This window comes from Octopus sinensis, linkage group LG11 (assembly GCF_006345805.1).
Source record: "Octopus sinensis linkage group LG11, ASM634580v1, whole genome shotgun sequence".
Taxonomy (NCBI): Eukaryota; Metazoa; Mollusca; class Cephalopoda; order Octopoda; family Octopodidae; genus Octopus; species Octopus sinensis.
The window spans coordinates 38,490,285-38,512,086 of record NC_043007.1 but is presented as its reverse complement, the minus strand read 5'-3'; the positions used below and the strand labels follow the sequence as shown (position 1 = coordinate 38,512,086).

General features: G+C 37.5%; 1 protein-coding gene and 1 long non-coding RNA gene across 10 annotated transcripts in view; one reads left to right on the top strand and one right to left on the bottom strand.

Annotated features, from left to right (window-relative positions):
- The window catches only part of LOC115217581 (RAC-gamma serine/threonine-protein kinase), a 142,205-nt gene that overhangs the window by 63,919 nt on the left and 56,484 nt on the right, over nucleotides 1–21,802 (top strand). For all 9 annotated transcript variants that reach the window (XM_036507369.1, XM_029787332.2, XM_036507364.1 and 6 more), the window contains exons 2-4: nucleotides 1,533–1,615; nucleotides 9,867–9,989; nucleotides 19,847–19,958. In XM_036507369.1, coding sequence (XP_036363262.1) covers nucleotides 1,561–1,615; nucleotides 9,867–9,989; nucleotides 19,847–19,958 — 290 coding nt within the window. In that variant the 5' untranslated portion in view covers nucleotides 1,533–1,560. The remainder of the gene's footprint in view (nucleotides 1–1,532; nucleotides 1,616–9,866; nucleotides 9,990–19,846; nucleotides 19,959–21,802) is intronic.
- Nucleotides 445–9,229, bottom strand: LOC118765392. The gene is made up of 3 exons (XR_005001251.1): nucleotides 9,125–9,229; nucleotides 2,190–2,192; nucleotides 445–455 (listed from the first exon to the last, which is right to left on the bottom strand). It is a non-coding gene; the product is annotated as an uncharacterized LOC118765392 (long non-coding RNA).

The window sequence follows — 21,802 nt, the reverse complement described above, 5'->3', positions numbered from 1 at the left end:
TATGTCCTTACTATCATTTAATCTCCAGTTATCTCTGTCCTTTTTAATTCTCTTATTTTTTTATTATCAAATCTTTCACCCCCACCGCTCCATCGACACACATATTTGTGCTTAGTCATGAGATCTCTTAATTACTGTTGTTGTTTCAGAAGAAAGATGGACTATTTACTTAAAGCATTTTTTTTACAAATTCCTATTTGTGAGTATTGGTTGGATGATTCTGTCAATTTGGATGTTTATATGCAGATAAACACATTCTCAAAGATCCTCAAAGAAAAATAATGTTCATTATTGTTAAGAGTTCACCAGAAGCAGTGTCTAGTTTCGATTGTATGACATTACATGAAACTGAAACAATTGTTCACCTCAGTAACCACTCTATCACAGATGATATTCTCAATATTTAGTCCAGTTTCATAAAATGATACCCAAGTCATAGATATTTCAATATCATACTGAGACCACAAAATATCACTACCTACAACAGATCTGAATTTGGGATCTATAAATTGGTAGACTATTCAATAATCCTCTTGTTCATGCCATCTCTACAGAGTGTGCTGTTGTGGTATGTTATAGGTTTCCAAAGTATGCATTAGATTAATGTGCATTTATGATGGTATATTGTCATGCATTAAGTGTTTAAGCCTGCAGTTCAGTAGAATAAAAACATATTCAGCTCTATTTGATCTGCTGGTTGAGCCAATGTGGGAATCCTATATGATCACACCACCTTCCAGAAATAGCGACTATATCTCTCTCAAATCTGAAAAAAAATGTGGATGGACATATTGGATCATGTAATCTTAGAAAGGTAATGTTTGGTGCTACTTTAACATGGCTGTTCCATACGGTACGACATTACTACTATTTTTTTAACCCCCAGAACATCTCCAGTTGGTTAACAACACAACCTGTGTCTGATATATTGCCTGCAGGGGAGTGAACCTCTAGTCAAAAATATACAAAATCAGGGAGATGGTCACATCAAGAACACCTTTGATTATAGGTTTTCACAATCAAAACTGACTTGGACTTCAAGTAACAGTCATTGACTTAACCAACCAAATATATCTTACCACCTATGACTATAACTTCACATTGTTGTGTGAAATCTATATTATTTATTTATAAAATGCTACTACTACTTTTAGCATAACTATTAATGGCTATGGATGTAGGCTTTGTTGAGTAATTAAGGAGTTGGCATCTTGGATTGGTGTTTTTTCTTACTAGAACCATGGGTTGATTGAAATCTTGTAAGTGAATTTGTGTGTAAATGAAAGCCTTCTGGATGGTTTGTATCTATATTTCAAAGAAGTGTCTAGCTTTGGCATAAACTGTATCATGTTGATTTAACATAAGGATTACATTAAAGGTACTTGTGTCTGTGGAATATACAGTCATTTACATGTTAAAAATAATGAGTGAACAGTTCAGTTAATCAAACCACTGAATACTCATCATTGAAACAACTAAAAGACCCATCATCATCATTATCACTAATAAACTATTGTCTTATTTTATTTCAGATTTAGAAAAGCAAGATTGTAGGCTGACATGAGTTCTGATTGCCACGCACTTGTGGTGAAAGAAGGTTATCTATGGAAACGCGGTAAGCATGACTTTTATTAACTCTACTTTTATTTACCTTGTTTTACTGAGGCCATGCCGGGTGGGGTACTGTCTTCAAAGATATAATTGATTATATCTACTCCTCTACTTTTATCAACCTCAGAATGGAACAATGAAAGTTAGCATTAACCTAAAAAGGATTTGAATTCAGAACATGAAAGGATGTAAGCAAATAACATAAGTTTTGTCTGACACTCTACCAGTTATGTTTTTGATTTGTTATATATCGCCTGTTGCTTATAGGGGCATGGTTGGTGGGAGTCAAGCATTACAGGACACTACTCATGGCTGTTAATAGTAGTGGTTATATAGAGATGAAACGAACCAGCTTGCATATTTTGAGTTACTTTGAGAACAAATCCACTGAGTGCATTTTTATGCATGTATGCACAGTGTACTTAATTCTGTACACAAACTTGTTACCAGTTCAAATATACTTGAGGCATATTTGAAGCCATAAGAGAGCTTTTCACTGTATTTTGTCATGGAGAAAATTTGTTGCTATATTCAAGTAGGTGTAAACACACCAATTCAGTTTGAAGCACCTGTTAAACAGGCTTATTAATGCATGAATTTTGGAATGCTTATCTCCTCTTCAGCATCAGACACCAGATAGAGAAAGACTATGAACTTAAAAGAGATGGATTATCCCTTATATTCCTGCCATTGTATTGTAATTGGTTGCACTAATCAGTAGCTCGCTGTAAATAAAACATAGAATAGAAGTGCTAACCAGTGATGAGTATAAATACAAACTTGTTGCCAGTTCAGATATTCTTGGGACATATTCAGACCCATAAAAAAGCCGTTCACTGTATTTTGTGATGGAGAAAATTTCTCGCTGTATGCAAATTGGTATAAACACACTAAATTAGTTCGAAGTGCTCTCTAACCAGACTGATGAATGTATGTATTGCAGAATAAAACCTTATTGAGAATTGGTGCCAGGTCATTTACAGAATTACACATGCAGGATTAGTGTTCTATCCAAACAGGACTATTTCTTGACTGTTTGACTCCATGAAACCAAAACTGGACCCTGGTCCTTAAGAAAACTACCTTCTTCTGATTGATGCTATATATAGTTGCGGTTGTGGCAACTCCTGGAACTGTGAAGTAAGGACATTGTCGATAATTTTCTTACCTATGTGGCTTCTAAGACAAGAAAAACAAAACTAGACAACTCAGATTGTAGTGCAAATAATCTATAATTTGAAACTGACTTGTTGTTTGGTAAGTGATAGTAGTAGTTTCATTGGTCTTTTGAAATAGAAGAATTACATATAAGTTTTAGTGTTGGACTTGAGAATATTTTATTGGTGTGGTGGATAAGTAAAATTTTCCACAATTCAGAAGTATCCATTCATAGGACTGTTGCTTAATGCTTAACTCTCATTTTGTAAACTATAATCTGATGTGTGAGATATGCCTGTCATATCAAAAGAAACACTTCCCAAAAGACATTACCCTTGTTCTCACAGTTTTTCTCTAAGACACACATTCATTTCTTACCATTATTTAAAACCTGCCTCCTCTTTTTATGTCACCAATTATCTCTCCCCAACCTCTGAGCTACATCTTAGAACTGACATACCTCATCTTTAACACCCTCTCATATCTGCTATCATTTTTATCTCTGTCATATCTGCTATTGTTGCTCCTCGTCTTTATCTACCACTCACTATAACCTCCTCTACATACCTCTTATACTCATCTCTGTCACTGTATGTAATCTCTCTTTCTCTCACCTCATCTGCCTCTAATTCCTAACCTATCTATAGGTTTATTGTATTGCTATTCTCAACCACCTCCTCCTTCCTCAACAACTGCTATTCTTTCACTTTCAGCCTTGTTCATCATTCGTTACATTCACTTCTACACCTATGTCTAACCATCTGTCACACTCTTATGAACTTATCCACCCACGCTTCCTAATCCTTTGTATACTTACCTTTCTATACCTTGACACCTCATTGCCACCATCTGTGTAGTCTTTCCAACTACTCCCACTAACCCTTACATAATGTGGGATAGCCATGTCCCACTTTAGTCTTGCAACACCTGGCATAAAGCCACGTCTCTCTTTACTACAGCTCTACTCAGTTGAAGAGTCATTTTCTTTGTCATCTGAGCTGCTTAGTGACCTCACTAGTGCTGTTGTCATGTAAATAGTACCCAGTACACTGTAAAGTGGTTGGCATTGGGAAGGGCATCCATCATGTCGAAGCAGACGGAGCTTGATAGTCTTCCAGCTAACTGGATGCTGCCAAACTATCCAATACTTATCAGCATAGAAGATAGCTGTTAACTGATGATGATGATGATGATAACGACAACGAGGAGGAGGATGGTGATGTCTGTACAGTTCAAGTTATACGCTATATTCAAACTTCTAAAAGGCAGTGTCTGTACATATATAGATTCTCCTCTCCACCATTCACCTCTCTCACCTGGATATCAGCAGCGACAACTTTCAGCTATCCTGCATCTAGTCTCTCTCTTTTCTACCTTTCTAAATACATCTGTTGCCTGTACCATTCTCTGAACTTCTCCAGCTGTCAATAATTCTCTGACCCCCTATTACTTTCTACACTCTTCTCTGTAGTCATCATCTATAACTCTTGGCTCACATAATCATATCATATTGATGCAGAAACAAAATGATATACAATCAGAAATCTTTACATCAATTAGTTTCACCCCATATATGTATCCCTGACTAACTCACAAACAATTTATTTCTCTTGTCTGAGCCTAACATCACTCCCTACCAAACTACTGTTCTATCACTGCTACTCACCACATAGCCACATACTATGCAATCCCCACTTCAACCTCCCAGATCCCATGTTATTGGAATCTGTGTTTGTTAATGACTGGTTGGAATTTACCAGTTCTATGCTAAGTGTCTGTGCTACTAGGTGACTGATTGAAAATATCCCCTTTGACATCCTATACTTCCGCACCATGTAGTCCAAACTCAGTGTCCCAAATCTCTGAATTTGTTTACTCATAGCAACACTGCAGCAGTTCAGGCAAAGAACACTGCGTGCAATACTTAGGGACAATAACCCACTTCTACAAACTAGACAGCTTTAGTCAGCATTGCAACTCTTGCAAGACTATCATTCAAAGTTTGAAAGATACCTCCATATATTGCACAGCCTGCAAGCTCTCCTGTCTTCCAAACTGCAGCTGAGCTTTTTGAGCCCCTGCCAAAAGGATCTCTACCAAACTTTGTATAATTCTCCTTCCCTCCACTTCTCAACCATAATGATTCTGTAAGCAGTACACATGCAAGGAATGTTTCCACATTTTCTGCCTGTTTTGCATATGTGTAGCAGAGCTGTGTGTGTGGTTGAAGTTTGTTTCCCTAACCACATAGCATGTGCTTCAATGCCACTGCGTGGCAGATTGGGTAAGTGTTACCATAGGCTTTGGCTGACTAAAGCCTTGTGAGTGGATTTGGTAGGCAGAAACTGAAAGAAGCCCTTTATATATATATCATCATCATACATCTGTTTTCCATGCTGGCATGGATTGAATGATTTGATGGGTGCTGGAAAGGTCAGGGGTTGCACCAAGCTCCATTGTCCGTTTTGGCATGGTTTCTCCAGTTGGATGCCCATCCTAATGCCAACTACTTTAAGAGTGTAATGGGTGCTTTTTACGTAGCACCATCACTAGTGCTTTTAATGTGACACAATGCTTTTTATGAGGCATCAGCACTAGTACTTTTTACCTGACACCAGCATCAAGAGGGTCATCAAATAACTTGCAAGACAAAAACTCCTTCAGAATATCAATTCTACTGTAGTTGACAGGTCTTCTTGAGTTCAGCAAGGCTCTGGATATCTCAGTTCTTAGTTATCTCCTTCATAAGGCTCAGTGCCTTGAAATCTGTGTGTGTGTATGTGTATCTTTCTGTCTCCTTGTCTTGACATTGCACGATAGTTGTAAACAAGCAACAGCAACATATATGCAGCATTCTTTTCCAGGCTTCTGTGAAAACATGTCTGGCCAGAGGGAAATATTACCTTACTTGGAAACATGTGAGGTTTGGCAACAGGAATGGCATCCAGCCATGGAAGAAAGGTGGACCTCAAAACAATGATGATGATGATACTCAGTAAACCTTCTCTAAACCTAACCCATTTTACAGTCAGGTTATACCACCACATACACATGCATGCCAAGTATGAATGCCCCTCAGTCATTTTAAATCAACGAGGCTACCAACCCTGGTAATGTCCTTCTCATTGCCCTCAGTGTACCCTAGAACTAACCATTATCTTTGCAAAACTCTTCAGTGTCTCACTACAGCTGCCTGCCTCAATCACTGGAAACACTATATTGCCCTATTCCCAACAAGGGCAACACCTCTGACCCTACCAGTTATTGACTAATGCTCTCACTTCCAATATCTCAAAGATTATTGAGAGTTCTTAACAACCACATTCTCCAACAGTTTGAATCCCACTCCATATTTGATAAACACCAGTACAGCTTTCACAGAATAAAAAAAACCGCTGGAGATACCCTTTTGTGCCACTCACAAGTGGATTTGCTCAAAATTTACAAAACTTCCCACTTGTGAGCTCTAACCATTTCACTGTATAGAGGCTCACTCGGGGATTCATCTCTGTAATGTAATAAAAAGAAAATGTAAAGTGTTTCAGGATGATGTTGAAGTTTAATTCTAGATCAACCATGATTAAATTAATCAAAGGCATGCTTGCCTTGATCATTGCCTTTTTGTTTTAGAGGCCCTGAGGATTATATTTTGTAATGTGTCCTTCCCTTTTTAAGATAGTAGGTTGTGATTTAAGGGAGATTGGGCTGCAGTTTCTAGCAGTTCAAGCAGTTATGTAGAAGCTTCCTCACTGGCTCATGTTGTGTTGGGGTTGCTGTGAGGAAAATTTCTAACACTTTGATTCCAGTATTTAATCCTTTGAATAATTTCACTTTTGCTCATGTGTCTATTTTATACTGGTATGAAAGCTTGCTTCCCAATTATGTGTTCTTGGGTTCAGACTCAATGCATGGCACCTTAGGCTCAGTATCTTCTGTTATAGCCCTAGGTTGACCAAACTCTTTGAGTGGATTTGGTAGACAAACTGAAAGGAGCCTCCCGTGTGTGTGTGTGTGTACACCTCTGTTTTGATATCATGTGATGGTTGTAAATGAGCATCACTGTCATACAAGTGATGTTCATTTTCAGTTTCTGTGGAAAACATGTCCAGTCTTAAGGAAATATTAGCTTACTTGGAAACAATTGAAGGTTGGCAATTGGAAGGGCATTCCTCTATAGAAAATCTGCTTCAACAAATTATGTCTGACCTAACATGGAAAAGTGGATATTAAATGATTTGTATAGTTTCTAAAAATAGATGGACAATTAGGATTTTTTTCAGCCAGCAGTTCTCAAACTTTAAAAAAAATTTTACATGCCATTCTCCTTACATATTTTTTGATGATTCAGTCCCCAATAAAATGCAGTTTAATTAACATGGAAAAAAGACATTTGTGTACCATAATTTCCAAACTATGAACCATAGACCCAAAAACTACAACCTAATCCATGCAATACCCCTTTGGGATACAATAAATGCACATGAAAATATGGGGAATTAGTTGATCAATTGGTTACAAAACAAATGAGAAATAAAATCAGTCCGAAAATATCCCCAGCATCCTGTATTAACAACTACATAAGACCCATTTTTGCCCATTTAGCTGACAGAAACCATGGGCCATACACCAGAAACTACGTATATATACGTACATGACTATGGTTCTCGAACTTTTGGCATCACCTTCCCCTTTCACCAGGTTTAGGATGCTGTTCTTCCCTATTGTTTGGTCATTCCTCTTATTGATTATTCAAGAGGTGCATTTCAACCAGTTTACCTATTTTCAGCAGAAGAATTTTAATAGCGTCCAAAAATGTACAGAAGGTTATGTCAATTGGACCACTAGTATGCACAGAAAACCACAATTTTAGTAGAAACACCATCTTCTCTTCCTACCCTGAAAGTTTGCCATCCCTTTTCCTGAATCCCTGGTACATAACATGACAACAACAAAAATTATATAAGAAATTATTTATTCATAAAAGCAAACCATCTGTCATTTTATTTACAGCAAAGTAACCAGCTCTTCTATGTTCAGCTTTGTATTGGAGAGGGCAACCCTCATTTCTGGTGTGACATCCAGTTGATTTCATGACTTCGTTTTGATGGCAAGGAAAGTGGAAAACACAATCTCACACTCATAGGTGGTTGAAAATGGCATCAGTACTTTAGGATATGACTGTACCATTTCTATCTAAAAGTCAGAACAGCACATTTCACAGGAAAAGCATTTTGCATCTCCATCATTGACCAAACCAGTGACCTATTCTTGAATTAAATTGTCTTCTGTTGGCAGATCGCTAACAGAGAGTACAAAGGGGTTCCTGATGAAGTGGAAGAATTTGTCAAAGTCATGATGATCGGGGAAAATACAGAAAATATTTCTCTGCCAATTATTGACATGTATTGTTTCATGAGTTCAACGATATTATCATCAACTTGAAGCTCATTTTCGTCAATAAACATGATAAGTTGAAGAAATGATGCAAAGTTCTTTCTATCCAACTTTGGGTGCCAAAGTTCAGGCTTCATTTTGAAAGTAATTAGTTTTTCATACTTTTTCACAAGAATGAAACATGGTTATATCTTTCCCTTGCAGTGAAAGATTGACTGCATTCACTGACTTGAATATATCCAGCAAAAATGCCAAGCAGATTAGGAAATAAACATCAGAGGATTTGGCATACAAATCTGGTTTGGCATCTTGTAAAAAAAATCATGGACTCCTTTTTGTAGAAGGAAGACCCTCTATTGTTTTTCCTCTTGAAAGCCATCTCACTTGTGATTAAACTAATCAAAGGCATGCTTGCCTTGATCATTGCCTTTTTGTTTTAGATGAGTGCATTCACTTTGATAAGTTCACCGCTGTAATTACGTAATTCAGAACATTTTTTTAACTCATCAGGCATGGTTTTCACCATTAGTGCTTGTTGATAAATTATGCAGTGTTTACTAATAGTAGTTGGGGATTTTTCTTTCACCGAAGTGTGTAAACTGGAACAGCAGCCAAGCATCTCTGCAGCGCCGTCAGTACACACGCCAATGACATGCTCCCAGTTGATATCATGTGCCTCGAAAAATTTGTCCACTTTGTTAAATGTTTCCCTTGCAGTTGTTTTGGTGCTGAGGGTTTCGAAAACAGGAATTTGTTACTGAGTGTATGTATATTATGGTGATATCAGTTTGGCTCATATTGCTATCACAGTGAATTCCCCAGCTGAATTGAAGAACAGGGTATTTCTAGACTTAAGTAACAATTATATTTCATATAAATGGTTGTGTGAAAGGGCAATTCTTGCTCCAAAAAGTGAGACAGAAGCAAAGATTAACCATGAATTAATGAATAAGTTTCCAACAGTACAAATCAGTTGATTCAGTCCTTGATGAAAATCAAGCTGTCCATTACCCAACAGAGTTCCTTAATTCTCTTGAGCCACATGGAACTTCTCCACATAAACTTTTTTTGAGTCCCAATAATGCTTCTGTTAACAATAAAGCTTGCCTCTCACTATTTTGGAAGAAATCCAAAGTGCATGTGAGTGTTGTTTTGTCTGTAGATAAACCTCTGTGAATTGATAACTGCTGAGAAGACAGTTCTGTCAGAGCACGTTGTCAATGCAAAATAACTATGCCTTATAAAGCCCAGCCACCATGCAGGATGAGAGTGGGTGTCTGGCAAGGTCATGTGGGAACATGCAACAGTGAGGATAACAACAAGAGACAGGCAAATGTGTGGATCGCAATAGTGGAGTAGTTAATCATGTGAGTGTAAAATATTGACAGCATATGCACTATCAACCGTTATACCTGCATATTTTCCATTGGCTTTTTAAATGAGTGTGTAGGAGTGGCATGGGTTTTGAGATCAATGACAAAAAAGGATGATAGCATGCAAAAAATTGAAAGTCTTGAAATTTTAAAACTTAACTGTCCCAAGCCACCTGTTTTCATAATACTTCAGTGTCTCCTTGCGGTCCCCCTAAAATCTCTTTGCAGTCCCCTAGGGGACCATGGACCCCAGTTTGAGAACCACTGTTTTAAGCCTTTAATAATATTGAATTCTTAAAATGAAAATTCTGTTGTTTTATTTCATTGCAGGAGAACATATTAAAAATTGGAGGAAACGATATTTCCTTCTACGGAAAAATGGTGCCTTCTTCGGTTTTCGGGCGAAACCTGAGAATGACGCCACAGAACCTCTTAATAATTTCACAGTTAAGGGTAAGCTTCTCTTTCACTTTTTCTTTGGTTTTTTTTTTGGTCTTTTAATGTTGTAGGATTTTTCAATTATTTTTTAGGTGGGATGGGTTTTTTTTTTTAAAATGTAGGATTTTTCTTTTGTGAGATTCTTAATGTAAAATCATGTTGAAACACATTGTATGTGAAGAGTCATTTTTCCAATAAATATGCATGCATGCTAATTCTACTGTACCTATTATTATTATTAGTATTATTATTATTATGATGATGATCAATCAACTACTCACCTGTTTGACTGACCACTTGGTTAATCAATGAATTGCTTCGTCAGAGGCCTTTTGTTGTTATTCTCTTTACAAATTCTCTTTACTCCAGGTTTCACCTGTTGTTTTCAAAATTTTCTTCATTTAAGTTACCATTTGTCTTTTCCTTAGTTTACTCACAGAAATAGTTTAGCCTCAGTGCAGCAGCCTTGGGTAAACTGGCTTATGAGCAATACTATTCCAGCCTTGACCATCATATCTATTTCCCAATGTACACTGAATGCAGTGTGGAGACACATGGGGCACAGTGGTTTGTGTGCTGGGCTGACAATTGTTAAAGTCATGGGTTCAGTTCTCAGATGAGGCAGCATCGTGTTCTTGAGCAAGTCACTCATTTTCACATTATTCCTGTCCACTCAGTTGAAAATGGGTAGCAGTGTGAGTCATTTAAAAGCTATAAAAACTGGAGTTAGCTCTGGCCTAACATGCCTATTGATACTCAATACAAGCCTGTATTATTCAATGTGTCCTTTTCTAAGGTTGTAGGATATATATATATATATATATATATATATATTATATATATATATATATATAGCTTTTATATTTTACTTGTTTCAGACATTAGACTGCGACCACAGTGCTGAAGAATTTTTAGTTGAATGTATTGATCCCAGTATTTATTTTTTTTAAAGACTGGTACTTATTCCATTGGTCACTTTTGCCAAACCACTGTTATGAAGACATTCACCCACCAGCACCAACTATCAAACAGTATGTGAGGGTGGAGGACAAGCACATACAAAGACACACACACACATACACAAGCTTCCTTCAGTTTCCATCTACTAAATCCACTCATGGCTTTGATCAGTCTAAGACTATAGTAGAAGACATTTGTCCAAGATGCTACACAGTGGGACAACCTGGAACCATGTTGTTGGGAAGCAGGCTTCTTACCATACAGTTTCTCTCCTATTCAGGTATCAATAACAAAAACTCAGAATACAAAGAAAGGTCTGCATGTTGCATGGCATTTTCTCTGATGCTGTATGATGATTCTGCTATCCACCTCCTGGCTTTTGGGTAGTCCCATTGCACAGTACCTTGTTGAAGTATCATGTGCTCGGGTCATCCAAGGCTTGTAAATGGAGTTAGGTTGATGGAAACTGTGCTGAAGTCTGCTGATTTGGTCGTACTTGTCTCTGAGTTGGTAGGTTTGATCTGTCAACTGGTTTTAACACACCTTTTGTCGGGTGGTTGTGTTGAGCTGGAAAATGGTCGATAGACTTGATCCTGACAGATTACTGGTACTTCTTTCGGTTAACTAGCCCAGATACATAGAAGATGGCTGTAATATGAAGTGGGAAATATTCTGTAAGTATATCAAAAATAGTTGTTCAGTCAAGTCCACAAACTATTCTTGTGTTGGAATACTGTCCTTCTCAGTCATATTGTCTTCTAGTCAAATAGTTGTGCCCTGTTACTTTTTGTGGTCGATCAAAATCAAAACGAATCAAAATAAATTAACGTCAATGGAATTTGTATCTTTGGGGTACCAGTGCCGGTGGCACACAAGAAAACCATCCGAACGTGGCCGTAGCCAGTACCGCATCGACTGGCCTCCGTGCTGTGGGCACGTAACAAACACCATCCGATTGTGGCCGTTCGCTAGCCTCATCTGGCACCTGTGTCCGTGGCACATAAAAACACCATCCGAGCGTGGCCGTCTGCCAGCCTCGTCTGGCACCTGTGTTGGTGGCACATAAAAAACACCATCTGAGCGTGGCCGTTCGCCAGCCTCGTCTGGCACCTGTGTCAGTGGCACATAAAATCACCCACTACACCCTCGGAGTGGTTGGCGTTAGGAAGGGCATCCAGCTGTAGAAACACTGCCAGATCTGACTGGCCTGGTGCAGCCTTCGGGCTCCCCAGACTCCAGTTGAACCGTCCAACCCATGCTAGCATGGAAAGCGGACGTTAAATGATGATGATGATGATGTCTTCATCAATCAGTGACTTCAAGCAGAAACCAGCTGTATTTTAGCGCCTTTTTTTGGTTGATCATATCTACTGGAAGAATTCATCTCTAACTAATGAACTACTGCTTATTAGTTTTATCACAAAAACTTTCAACTCTGACTCATCAATTTATGGCAGCACCTACTCTGATTCCTCTGTTTGCAATTAGACTAATCAATAGATTTCTTATAATGAAGCACTCAGCATATATGACCATTATGAATCATGGCTACCCTAACCTGTTAATATTTGGACTTAAAGGATATAGTTATGTCATTGTGGTTAATATATGTATATATACATACAGTATTTATTAATTCTGATGCATGCTTCAAATTTTAAGGGGAGGGCGACATGTATTTAATTAAATAATTCATTGATATTTATTTATTTTATTGACCTTTGAGAGATGAAAGACATTTTTGACTCGGCATAATTTTAATTTAGCAGTAGGTGGACACAAATGAAATACCAAATAGTATTTAGTTTTGTCTTTTACATTTTCCAGTCATGGACTGCGGCCATGCTGGGGCACTTCCTTAAAGAGTTTTAGTCGAATGAATCGACCCCAGTACTTATTTTTTTAAGGTCTGGTATCTATTCTGTTGGTTTCTTGCTGAAATGCTAAGTTACTGGGGTGTAATCAAACCAACACTTATTTTCAAGAAATGTTAAGGAAACAGACACGCTCACACAAGATACGCTCATACACACACACACACACACACACACATCTATATGATGGTCTTCTTTCAGTTTCTGTCTAACTTATCCACTCACAAAGCTGTGATTGGTCCAGGGCTATAGTAGAAGACACTGCCTAAGATGTCACACAGTGGGTTGAACCCAGAACTTCTTACTACACAGCCATAAATATTGATAGTGGTTTTTAACTTAGGTGACTCAGACCTTGATGCCTGTCCACTTCAAACCAGCATGGAAAACATGTAAAATGATGAGGAATCTCGGGATGATAGTGGCGAAGGCCACAGATTTAGTGGGAGGGTGTAGTTGATTTAATCAGCCTGACTGGCTTTTACTCCATTGACTTTGGAGGTGTGAAAGCTGAAGTTGAATTGCACAGAAGTTGAACTCAGAATGCAAACAATTGTAGCTAAGTATCACATGCTTTTAATCTGGTGTTCTACTGTTTATACCACATTACTGTTTTAATAATAACAATTGCTAATGTAGGGACAAGGCTGCAAACTTGGGAGGATGGGTTTCCAGTTAATTGATCCCCTGTGCTGCACTGGTATCTATTTTATCAACCCTAGAAAGACATCAGGCAAAATCATGATTAACCAAGGTATACTGATCCCTCTGTGCAAAGGTGTTGGCAACAGATGGACCACATGACCAGTGTAACAAGTCACTTCTATATTAAGCGAATGAGCAGATGCTCCAATTTGGTGAGATGAAAATTTGGGTAAAACATAACATGAGCCTCAGAAGGTAATATACAAGGGAAACAATGTGTATATTCACCACTTCTGCTTAACTTTTCATGAGTAGCTTTCTCTCCACCCATTTCTGAATCAGAATGGCCACCCTGCTTGTAGCCTTACTCTACGTCCAATCCATAATCTATATATAGATTATGGTAACATCCAAGAATTACTTATCTTACGTAATTTGGCCTTTGATTCTAGTTTAGTTTTGGATGTGGTTGATTAAATCAGCCATAGTACTTAATTGCTTTGTAGACCTTGAGGGTTGGCAACAGAAAAGGCAGCTGGTTGTAGACAATCCACTTCAGTAAACCCATCGAACCCATGAATGATGATGAGGATGATGATGAAAGGCAAAGCTAATGTCAGTGGGATTCGTATGGCATTTTGTCCAGTACTTTACCAATTCTACCATTAAGCTATAACAATGATGACAGTTATTATAAGGTTTATTTATTGTTGTATCTTCATCATCATTACTATTACTCTTATTATAGATGCAGTTAATAACTATGTGGTTGGAAAGTTTGCTTTCTACTATAGCCCCAGGCCAAAGCCTTGAGTGGATTTGGTAGATGGAAACTGAAGAATCTATCAGTGTGTGCATGTGTGTGTTTATCTTTTACTTGTTTCAGTCATTGAACTGAAGCTATGCTGGGGTACTACCTTAAAGGGTTCTTAGTCAAATGAATTGACCCCAGTATTTTTTTTTTTAATTCTGGTACTTATTCTATTGGTCTATGCCAAACTGCTAAGTTGTAGGGACATAACAAACCATCACTAGTTGTTAAGCAATAGCTGAAGACAAACAACATATAAACATATACACACATGCATAAAATATAAATGTATGTTTGTTTCCCTATGTTCAGCAGTTTGTAAACAATGGCTTCCTACTGGTGTTGTTATCTTGCAGTCCACCACGAAAGGATAATCTGGTCTTCCTGACATGTCTTGACATGTTGCATGATCTTTGTAAACAAAAGGCTCCTTAAACGATGTTGTTTGTTTCCAGTTTTCCACATAGAATATGTCCAAGCTGTTAGCTGTTCAGTAGACTAGGAGATCATTACCTCACTCAGGAACTAGTGGGGTTTGGCAACACAGAGGGCAATTTCGCCATAGGAGATCTCTGCCTCAACATACTCTCATTTGATCAATATAAGCTTGGAACAGTAGACATTAATACGTTGATAGTGATGATAGTGATGAAATTATAATTATAGCTATAGTTTCAAACATAGTTGTAAAGTCTCTTTTTTCAAACTTAGAGATTAATTAGGTCAAGCATAGCCTATCTCAATTTCCATAGTGCTTAGATAAAACTGAGAGTAAAGACCCCCTTCCTGGATGAAGTGCTATTCCATCCCAAGGTTAAACCTACTTCCTGACTGTAGCTGTGTTGATACTCATTTACAACTAAGTTGATTGAAGAAATGTGAAATTAAGTGCCTTGCTCAAAGACATAATACACCACCTGGTCCAGGAATTGAACCCATGGCTTAAAGATTGTCAACATAACACACAAACCACCAGGCCATGTGCCTTCACAAACTTTGAAGTAGGGACACAGTTTCTTTTGATCTCATTATATTAGGGATTATTTATGTTATTGCTTCAGAAAAGTTTGAAAATATATTGATTTCCATTCAAGTTTAGTATCTGGATTCAAGAGTACTACCTATTTAGTGCTCTGCTTGACTGAACTGTGAATTCATTACAGTATCTGTCTTGACAGTGGTTGTAGTGGTGGTAAAGATGAGGACAATAGTACAACAACGACAAAACATTGGCATTTAACAGTTGTATAGAATAGAAGCCAAGAACAATGATAATTGTAAGATGTATGTCACAGAAAGTGTGAACATGTATGTGCATGTATTGTGTATGTATATGCTTACATCTGTGTGTGTGTACATGCATGCATGTGCATGTTTGTGTGCATGCATGAGTGTGTTTAACACAGTGACCTACTACATGAACACATCTTGAATGTGTGTCATGTTAAGAATATTTTGTAAGGGTGATTTGCTAAACTTGTAATGATTATCAAGAGAACAACTTGGCAAAAGATAGAGGAAAATAGTAAGATGTAAGGGGAGAAAGTATGCAAAATAAGGGCCAGACATATAGATGATGTTTAGTCTACATATGTTTGACTGGGGTCTGTGATATATTTAACCCCCAATTTAGTCCCAATGAAGCAGATTAGGATCAGATATGTTTCAGTCATGACCATCTCATCATTTTGTACACTAGGGACTACATTCATTGGCTATTTTATCTTGCTTTATTTAAGACTATAGGGGTTATTCCAGAAAAATTTGGTTGTTGTCTCTAGCATGTAGAGGCTTTCAATAGCTTTGAGTGATGTATACTCACCTTGTACCTTGAGAGTATGCTCTGGCATCCTATCACCACCATCGTTATCTGCCTTCCACTTACTCCCACCCATCATCAGTGTAGGGTGGCCATATATTACCTCTATAAGAAGACAGCTGGGCTTGTCTTTCTATCATACTTTAGCCTTCAATATTGGCATAAAGCTACCTCCTCCCATCTGAAATGCATCACTCATTCAATCAAGGGTACTTTTATCCTTTCTTTTCCTTGTCTTGCAAGTTATTTGCTGATTTCACAATCGCTAATGTCACAAAAAAATGCACCCAGTATATACTGTAAAGTGGTTTGCATTAAGAAGGACACCCAGTTATAGAAACCACTCCAAAGCTGCAGCTTCGTAGCTCAAAATGTCCAACTCATGCCAGCATGGAAAATGGACACTAAATGGTGATGATATTTTGTTAAAAATTTTAACCCTATTACCCTGAGAGGGAGGAGGCAATTGGTGTTTATCTTAGCTCCTCATTGAGGACATATGAAATGAAAACAAACAGAGACTGGCAGTAAAATTATTAAACAAAAACACCCAATTGATTGAGGTTATTTTCTGGAATTGGCTATCTGTTCATTTAATACTGGTATTGCATCATCTTCTACAAGGTGGTGAGCTGGCAGAAACGTTGCTTAGCAGTATTTCATCATTACGTTCTGAGTTCAAATTCTGCTGAGGTTGACTTTGCCTTTCATCCTTTCGGAGTCAATTAATTAAGTACCAGTTGCGTACTGGGGTCAATCTAATTAACTGGCCCCTTCCCCAAAATGTCGGGCCTTGTGCCTAGAGTAGAAAAGGTTATTACCTTCTGCTTTAAACTTTTCATCTTCAATTGATTTCGATTTATCATGATATATTTGATCAAATAATACCTAACATTATACTGTCTCTGAGCAGACATTTATAAACAATGTAATCTGCACTGCTGACCTGTCTTTTTTTCTGATAGACCAATGTTTTTTCTTAATTTGACCAGATTTTAATAGGGTTTGTCAATTCAATAAAGTATAAAGATTGATTATTTCAGTAAACCAGGAATATGGCCTGAAAAGGTTAATGTTCCAAGTGTTTCAAGATATTCATGGTCTAAAATTCTAAGTTCTTGAGGAAATATTTTTTAACTGATAGTGCAGATGGAAAAAAATTATTGAATCTAATAATAATAATAATCCTCTCTACTAAAGGCACAAGGCCTGAAAATTTGTGGAAAGGGGACTAATCAATTACATTGACTCCAGTGTTTCACTGGTACTTAATTTATTGACCCTGAAAGGATGAAAGGCAAAGTTGACCTTGGTTTAATTTGAACTCAGAATGTAGTGACAGACGAAATACCGCTAAGCATTTCATCCAGCATGCTAACGATTCTGCCTGCTCACCACCTTAATAATAATAATAATCCTTTCTACTATAGGTACATGGTCTGAAATTTTAAGAGAAGGAGCTAGTCAATTAGATCAACTCCAGTACGCAGCTGGTACTTAATTTATCGATCCTGAAAGGGTGAAAGGCAAAGTCAATCTTGGCAGAATTTGAACTCAGAACACAAAGACAGATGAAATGCCACTAAGCATTTTGCCCAACGTGCTAATGATTCTGTCAGCTTGCCACCTTTAATAATAATAATAGAATACAAAACAGTAGTAGAATCAATCTTGGTAGCAAATATGGCTCAAAAACTCAACAACAACACATCCTAGAAAAACAAACTGAAACCTAATGCTAGCAACCTGACCACATCCTGATTGCAAACAGCAACCTGACGCCAATTGTCAGAAAAATTTAAGTTTGGAAATTTAAACGAATGAGAAACAGAAACTATGGCATTCCTTTCTTTCTCTCCTTGTATTGAAAATTAAAAATAGAAATAAAAATATGAAAAAGCAATTTTAGTAGCAACCCCAACTGCCTGTGCAATTATTTTCATTCAGATTATAATGTGAAGTATGTCTTGAATGTTAACCTTACACTGAACCTCAGAAGATTATTATTACAAATGGAACAACAACAAAGTATTCTGAAGAACAGAATACTTGGAGGAAATATTTATAAACAAAATGAAAGTAGAATGTTGTGTTTTCAATAAGTAAAATAAAGGTTGTTCAATTACTTATTTAAATATGTATGTTATGAATACATAAATATGCATGCACACACACATACAAGAGGAGTTATGAAGTTAGGTACATGGATATAAGTTGTTGTAAGCAGCAGGAGTACTGTATAATTGATGTTTGTGTCAACGTTCTGAAACACCAATTGCAAATCCTATTTGGGTCACTTCAAGGGATGGGCTTCAGACATTCCTTTTGTATCATCATATTATGTCCATTTTTTCCTTGCTTGCATGCATTTGACAGAATCTTTCCAGTACATTACCCCACTAATCACTTTTTTTTGTCATCTCTTTTGTGAGGTCCAGCCACCTGAGATTAGCTTTCTCATTTTTTCCTATGTTTTAATTGGTCTTCCTTTTCCATAGGTTTCTTCTAATTGGATCATTTGCCACTTTTTAACTTCCATGTGTTTTACAGTGCCCATGTCTGTACAAGCTTGGTCTTGCCCCTCGCACACTACAGCTAATTCCTTGGGTACTCAGGTTATCTTTCAGCTTATTTGTGCGTTCATCATTCATGTGGACTGATACTACGCATCCAATGGAGCCTCCTACTTCCTCATTTCGATGCAGCCTTTACACATCTTCCATTCTTTAGGTTACCTCAGTAAAAGAAGCTGTTAACTACTTCTAGAAAACTTTAGAAAGAATTTATTTTGTGAATGGTCTTGCTACAACTATTCCTGTGCATCAGCTACAAAGTTGTGTGTTCTACACTGCCTGTAAGAACAGTTCTTACAGGTTTCTACTCACTTTCCATCTCCCAATTTCACTCACAAGGCTTTGGTGTATATGAAGCTATTTTAGAAGACAACTGTCCAAGGTCCCATTGAATGCAATACCAGGCACTTATGAAGCAAATTTCTTAACCATGCATTTCATGTCTGTGGCCATGCTTTCAAATTGCTTGTGAACACAAAATATCTTTCATTGGTGAAGTTTCTTGAATGTTTTAGGGAAATTATCAGTGCAAATTAAAAAAAAAATTATATGGTTACTTTTGAAAATTACCTACTTGACAATTGCATTTCTAGCTCTGCCATGAAGGAAGCTTTACTTCTTGGACTCCCGTTTTTGTGTGCAACAGTGTTGTTAAGCCTCCATTAACAGCACCGTATGCAGGTCCTTTCCATTTTCTTTCAGGCATGGATAAATTTTTCACTATAGACCTTAATGGTTGTAAAGACACTATATCAGTGGATAGACTAAAAAAGGCCTTCATTGAGAAAACTGTCCCTGTTCCCAGGCAAACGACTCACAGCATTAAAAACACAGCCCACACACTTACCTTCACGTTTCATGACTACCATTGGGATTGATCAGATACCAGACAAGAATTCTGGATTATTTTTCCAGTTTTTTCACTTAATTTTTCAGAGCAGTTGGGTTCATTTTTAATATTCTCATTCGTGAGAGCAGTTGAGTTTATTTCAGGTATTCTCATTTTAAAAATCATCCCTGGCTAATTGTTGAGAGGATGTTGGTGTTGCCTTGGTGGAGTTTTGCGCTCTCTGAGTGCTCTTGTTATTGTTGTCATCATCATCATTATCATCATTATTATTATTATTATAAAATGGCTTCTTAATGTCAGAATCCTGTCTAATTGCTTCTGTTAACTTTTCTTCTTGAAGGATGTCAGTTGATGAAGCAGGATAAACCTCGGCCCAATACATTTATTATCAGAGGACTACAATGGACAACAGTCGTAGAACGCATGTTCTGTGTCGACAGCCCAGAAGAAAGGTAAGATTGGATCGTTTCATTCATGTTATTTATGCAACTTTTTGCCTGTTTGTGTCCCTATCCATTAAACTCCAAAACTTAAAAAGAGGATATGAACTCTGTGATTTCATTATCTGTCATGAAATTACTTGATGGCTGTGAAGTCAATATATTGAACTTCTGATTATATAATCATTAGTTCATAGCTTGTAGAAGACATTGAGCTGTATCTCTTTGACAGTTGACTCCATTTTGTCACATTTAAATAGCTGACATTCGATTTAGTAATTTTATTGGCTCATTACAAGCTCCATTATATCACATTTGAATGATTAAAGGTAGAAAGTCCACCCTGCTATAAAAACTTCAGCTCTAATACCATATAAGTATTTAGATTTGCCACAAAACTAGCTTTGCAAAAAAAAAAAAAAATTTGTATGGTGCAGGAATGGCTGTGTGGTAAGAAGCTTGCTTCCCAACCACATGGTTCTGTGTTCAGTTCCATTGCGTGGCATCCTGGGCAAGTGTCTTCTACTTTAGCCTCAGGCCGATCAAAGCCTTGTAAGTGCATTTGGTAGATGGAAACTGAAAGAAGCTCGTTGTCCATATATATATATATCGGTGTGTGTGTATTTGTGTATTTGCCCCCCCTCACTATCGCTTGACAACTAATGTTGGTGTGTTTACATCCCTGTAGCTTAGCAGTTCAGCAAAAGAGAACAAAAGAATAAGTACTAGGCTTACAAGAATAAGTCCTGGGGTTGATTTGTCCAGTATAACCACAGTCAGATGACTGAAACAAGTAAAAAAATAAAACAATGTATGAGTAAGTGTACTTCTGACACAGTTGAACATCTTTTTGCTGATGCCAACCTTTTTTTTCAAACTCATTCCTCCATTACTCATTCCTTTAGTGGTAAGTTTCTTTACCCCAGAACTTTAAGAGTTCTCACTGAAATGAGAACTGACATTGGCATCATTTTACATCTGCTTTCCATGCTTGCTTGGGCTGAATGAGTCATTTCTGGTTTCCTAGATGGATTGGGGAACAATATCTTGCTCATAAGTTTTGTTTAGGGCTTGGTTTCAATGACAGGATGCCCTTCCTAACATCAACCACTTTATAGAGCATACTGGGTGCACTTTTTCATGGCACCTGCACAACAGAGGTTGTTATGTCTTTGAGAAGACCAAAAGGATCCTCAAGCCCCTACAATTAATAGAATGTATTGCATTCGGGTTCAGTCCCACTGCGTGGCACTTTGGGCAAGTGTCTTCTACTATAGCCTCAGGCTGACCAAAGCCTTGTGAGTGGATTTGGTAGACAGAAACTGAAAGAAGCCTGTCGTGTATATGTATATATATGTGTGTGTCTGTGTTTGTCCTCCCAACATCGCTTGACAACTGATGCTGGTGTGTTCATGTCCCCGTAACTTAGCAGTTCGGCAAAAAGAGACCGATAGAATAAGTACTAGGCTTACAAAGAATAAGTCCTGGGGTCGATTTGCTCGAATAAAGGCGGTCCTCCAGCATGGCCACAGTCAAATGACTGAAACAAGTTAAAGAGTAAAGAGAGTATGCATTTTATTTGACACCAGCACTGGATAGAATAGGAAGAAGAGAATAACTGTCAAGAGGTGGATAAATGGTGAGAGTGAACGATGGATGTCTGTACCAAATGGCTAAGTGAGAAGTATAGAAAGAGTGAATGAGGTACATGCAGGTTTGATGAGGTCTCTTACTGATAGTTGGTTTGCAACTTCATTTATTAATATGTCAGTTTGAATGTGTCTCAGTCTCTTGAACAGCTCTTCTTGGTATTTCTTACATCCCTGTCTTAATAAAGGATATATATATTGTAAGTG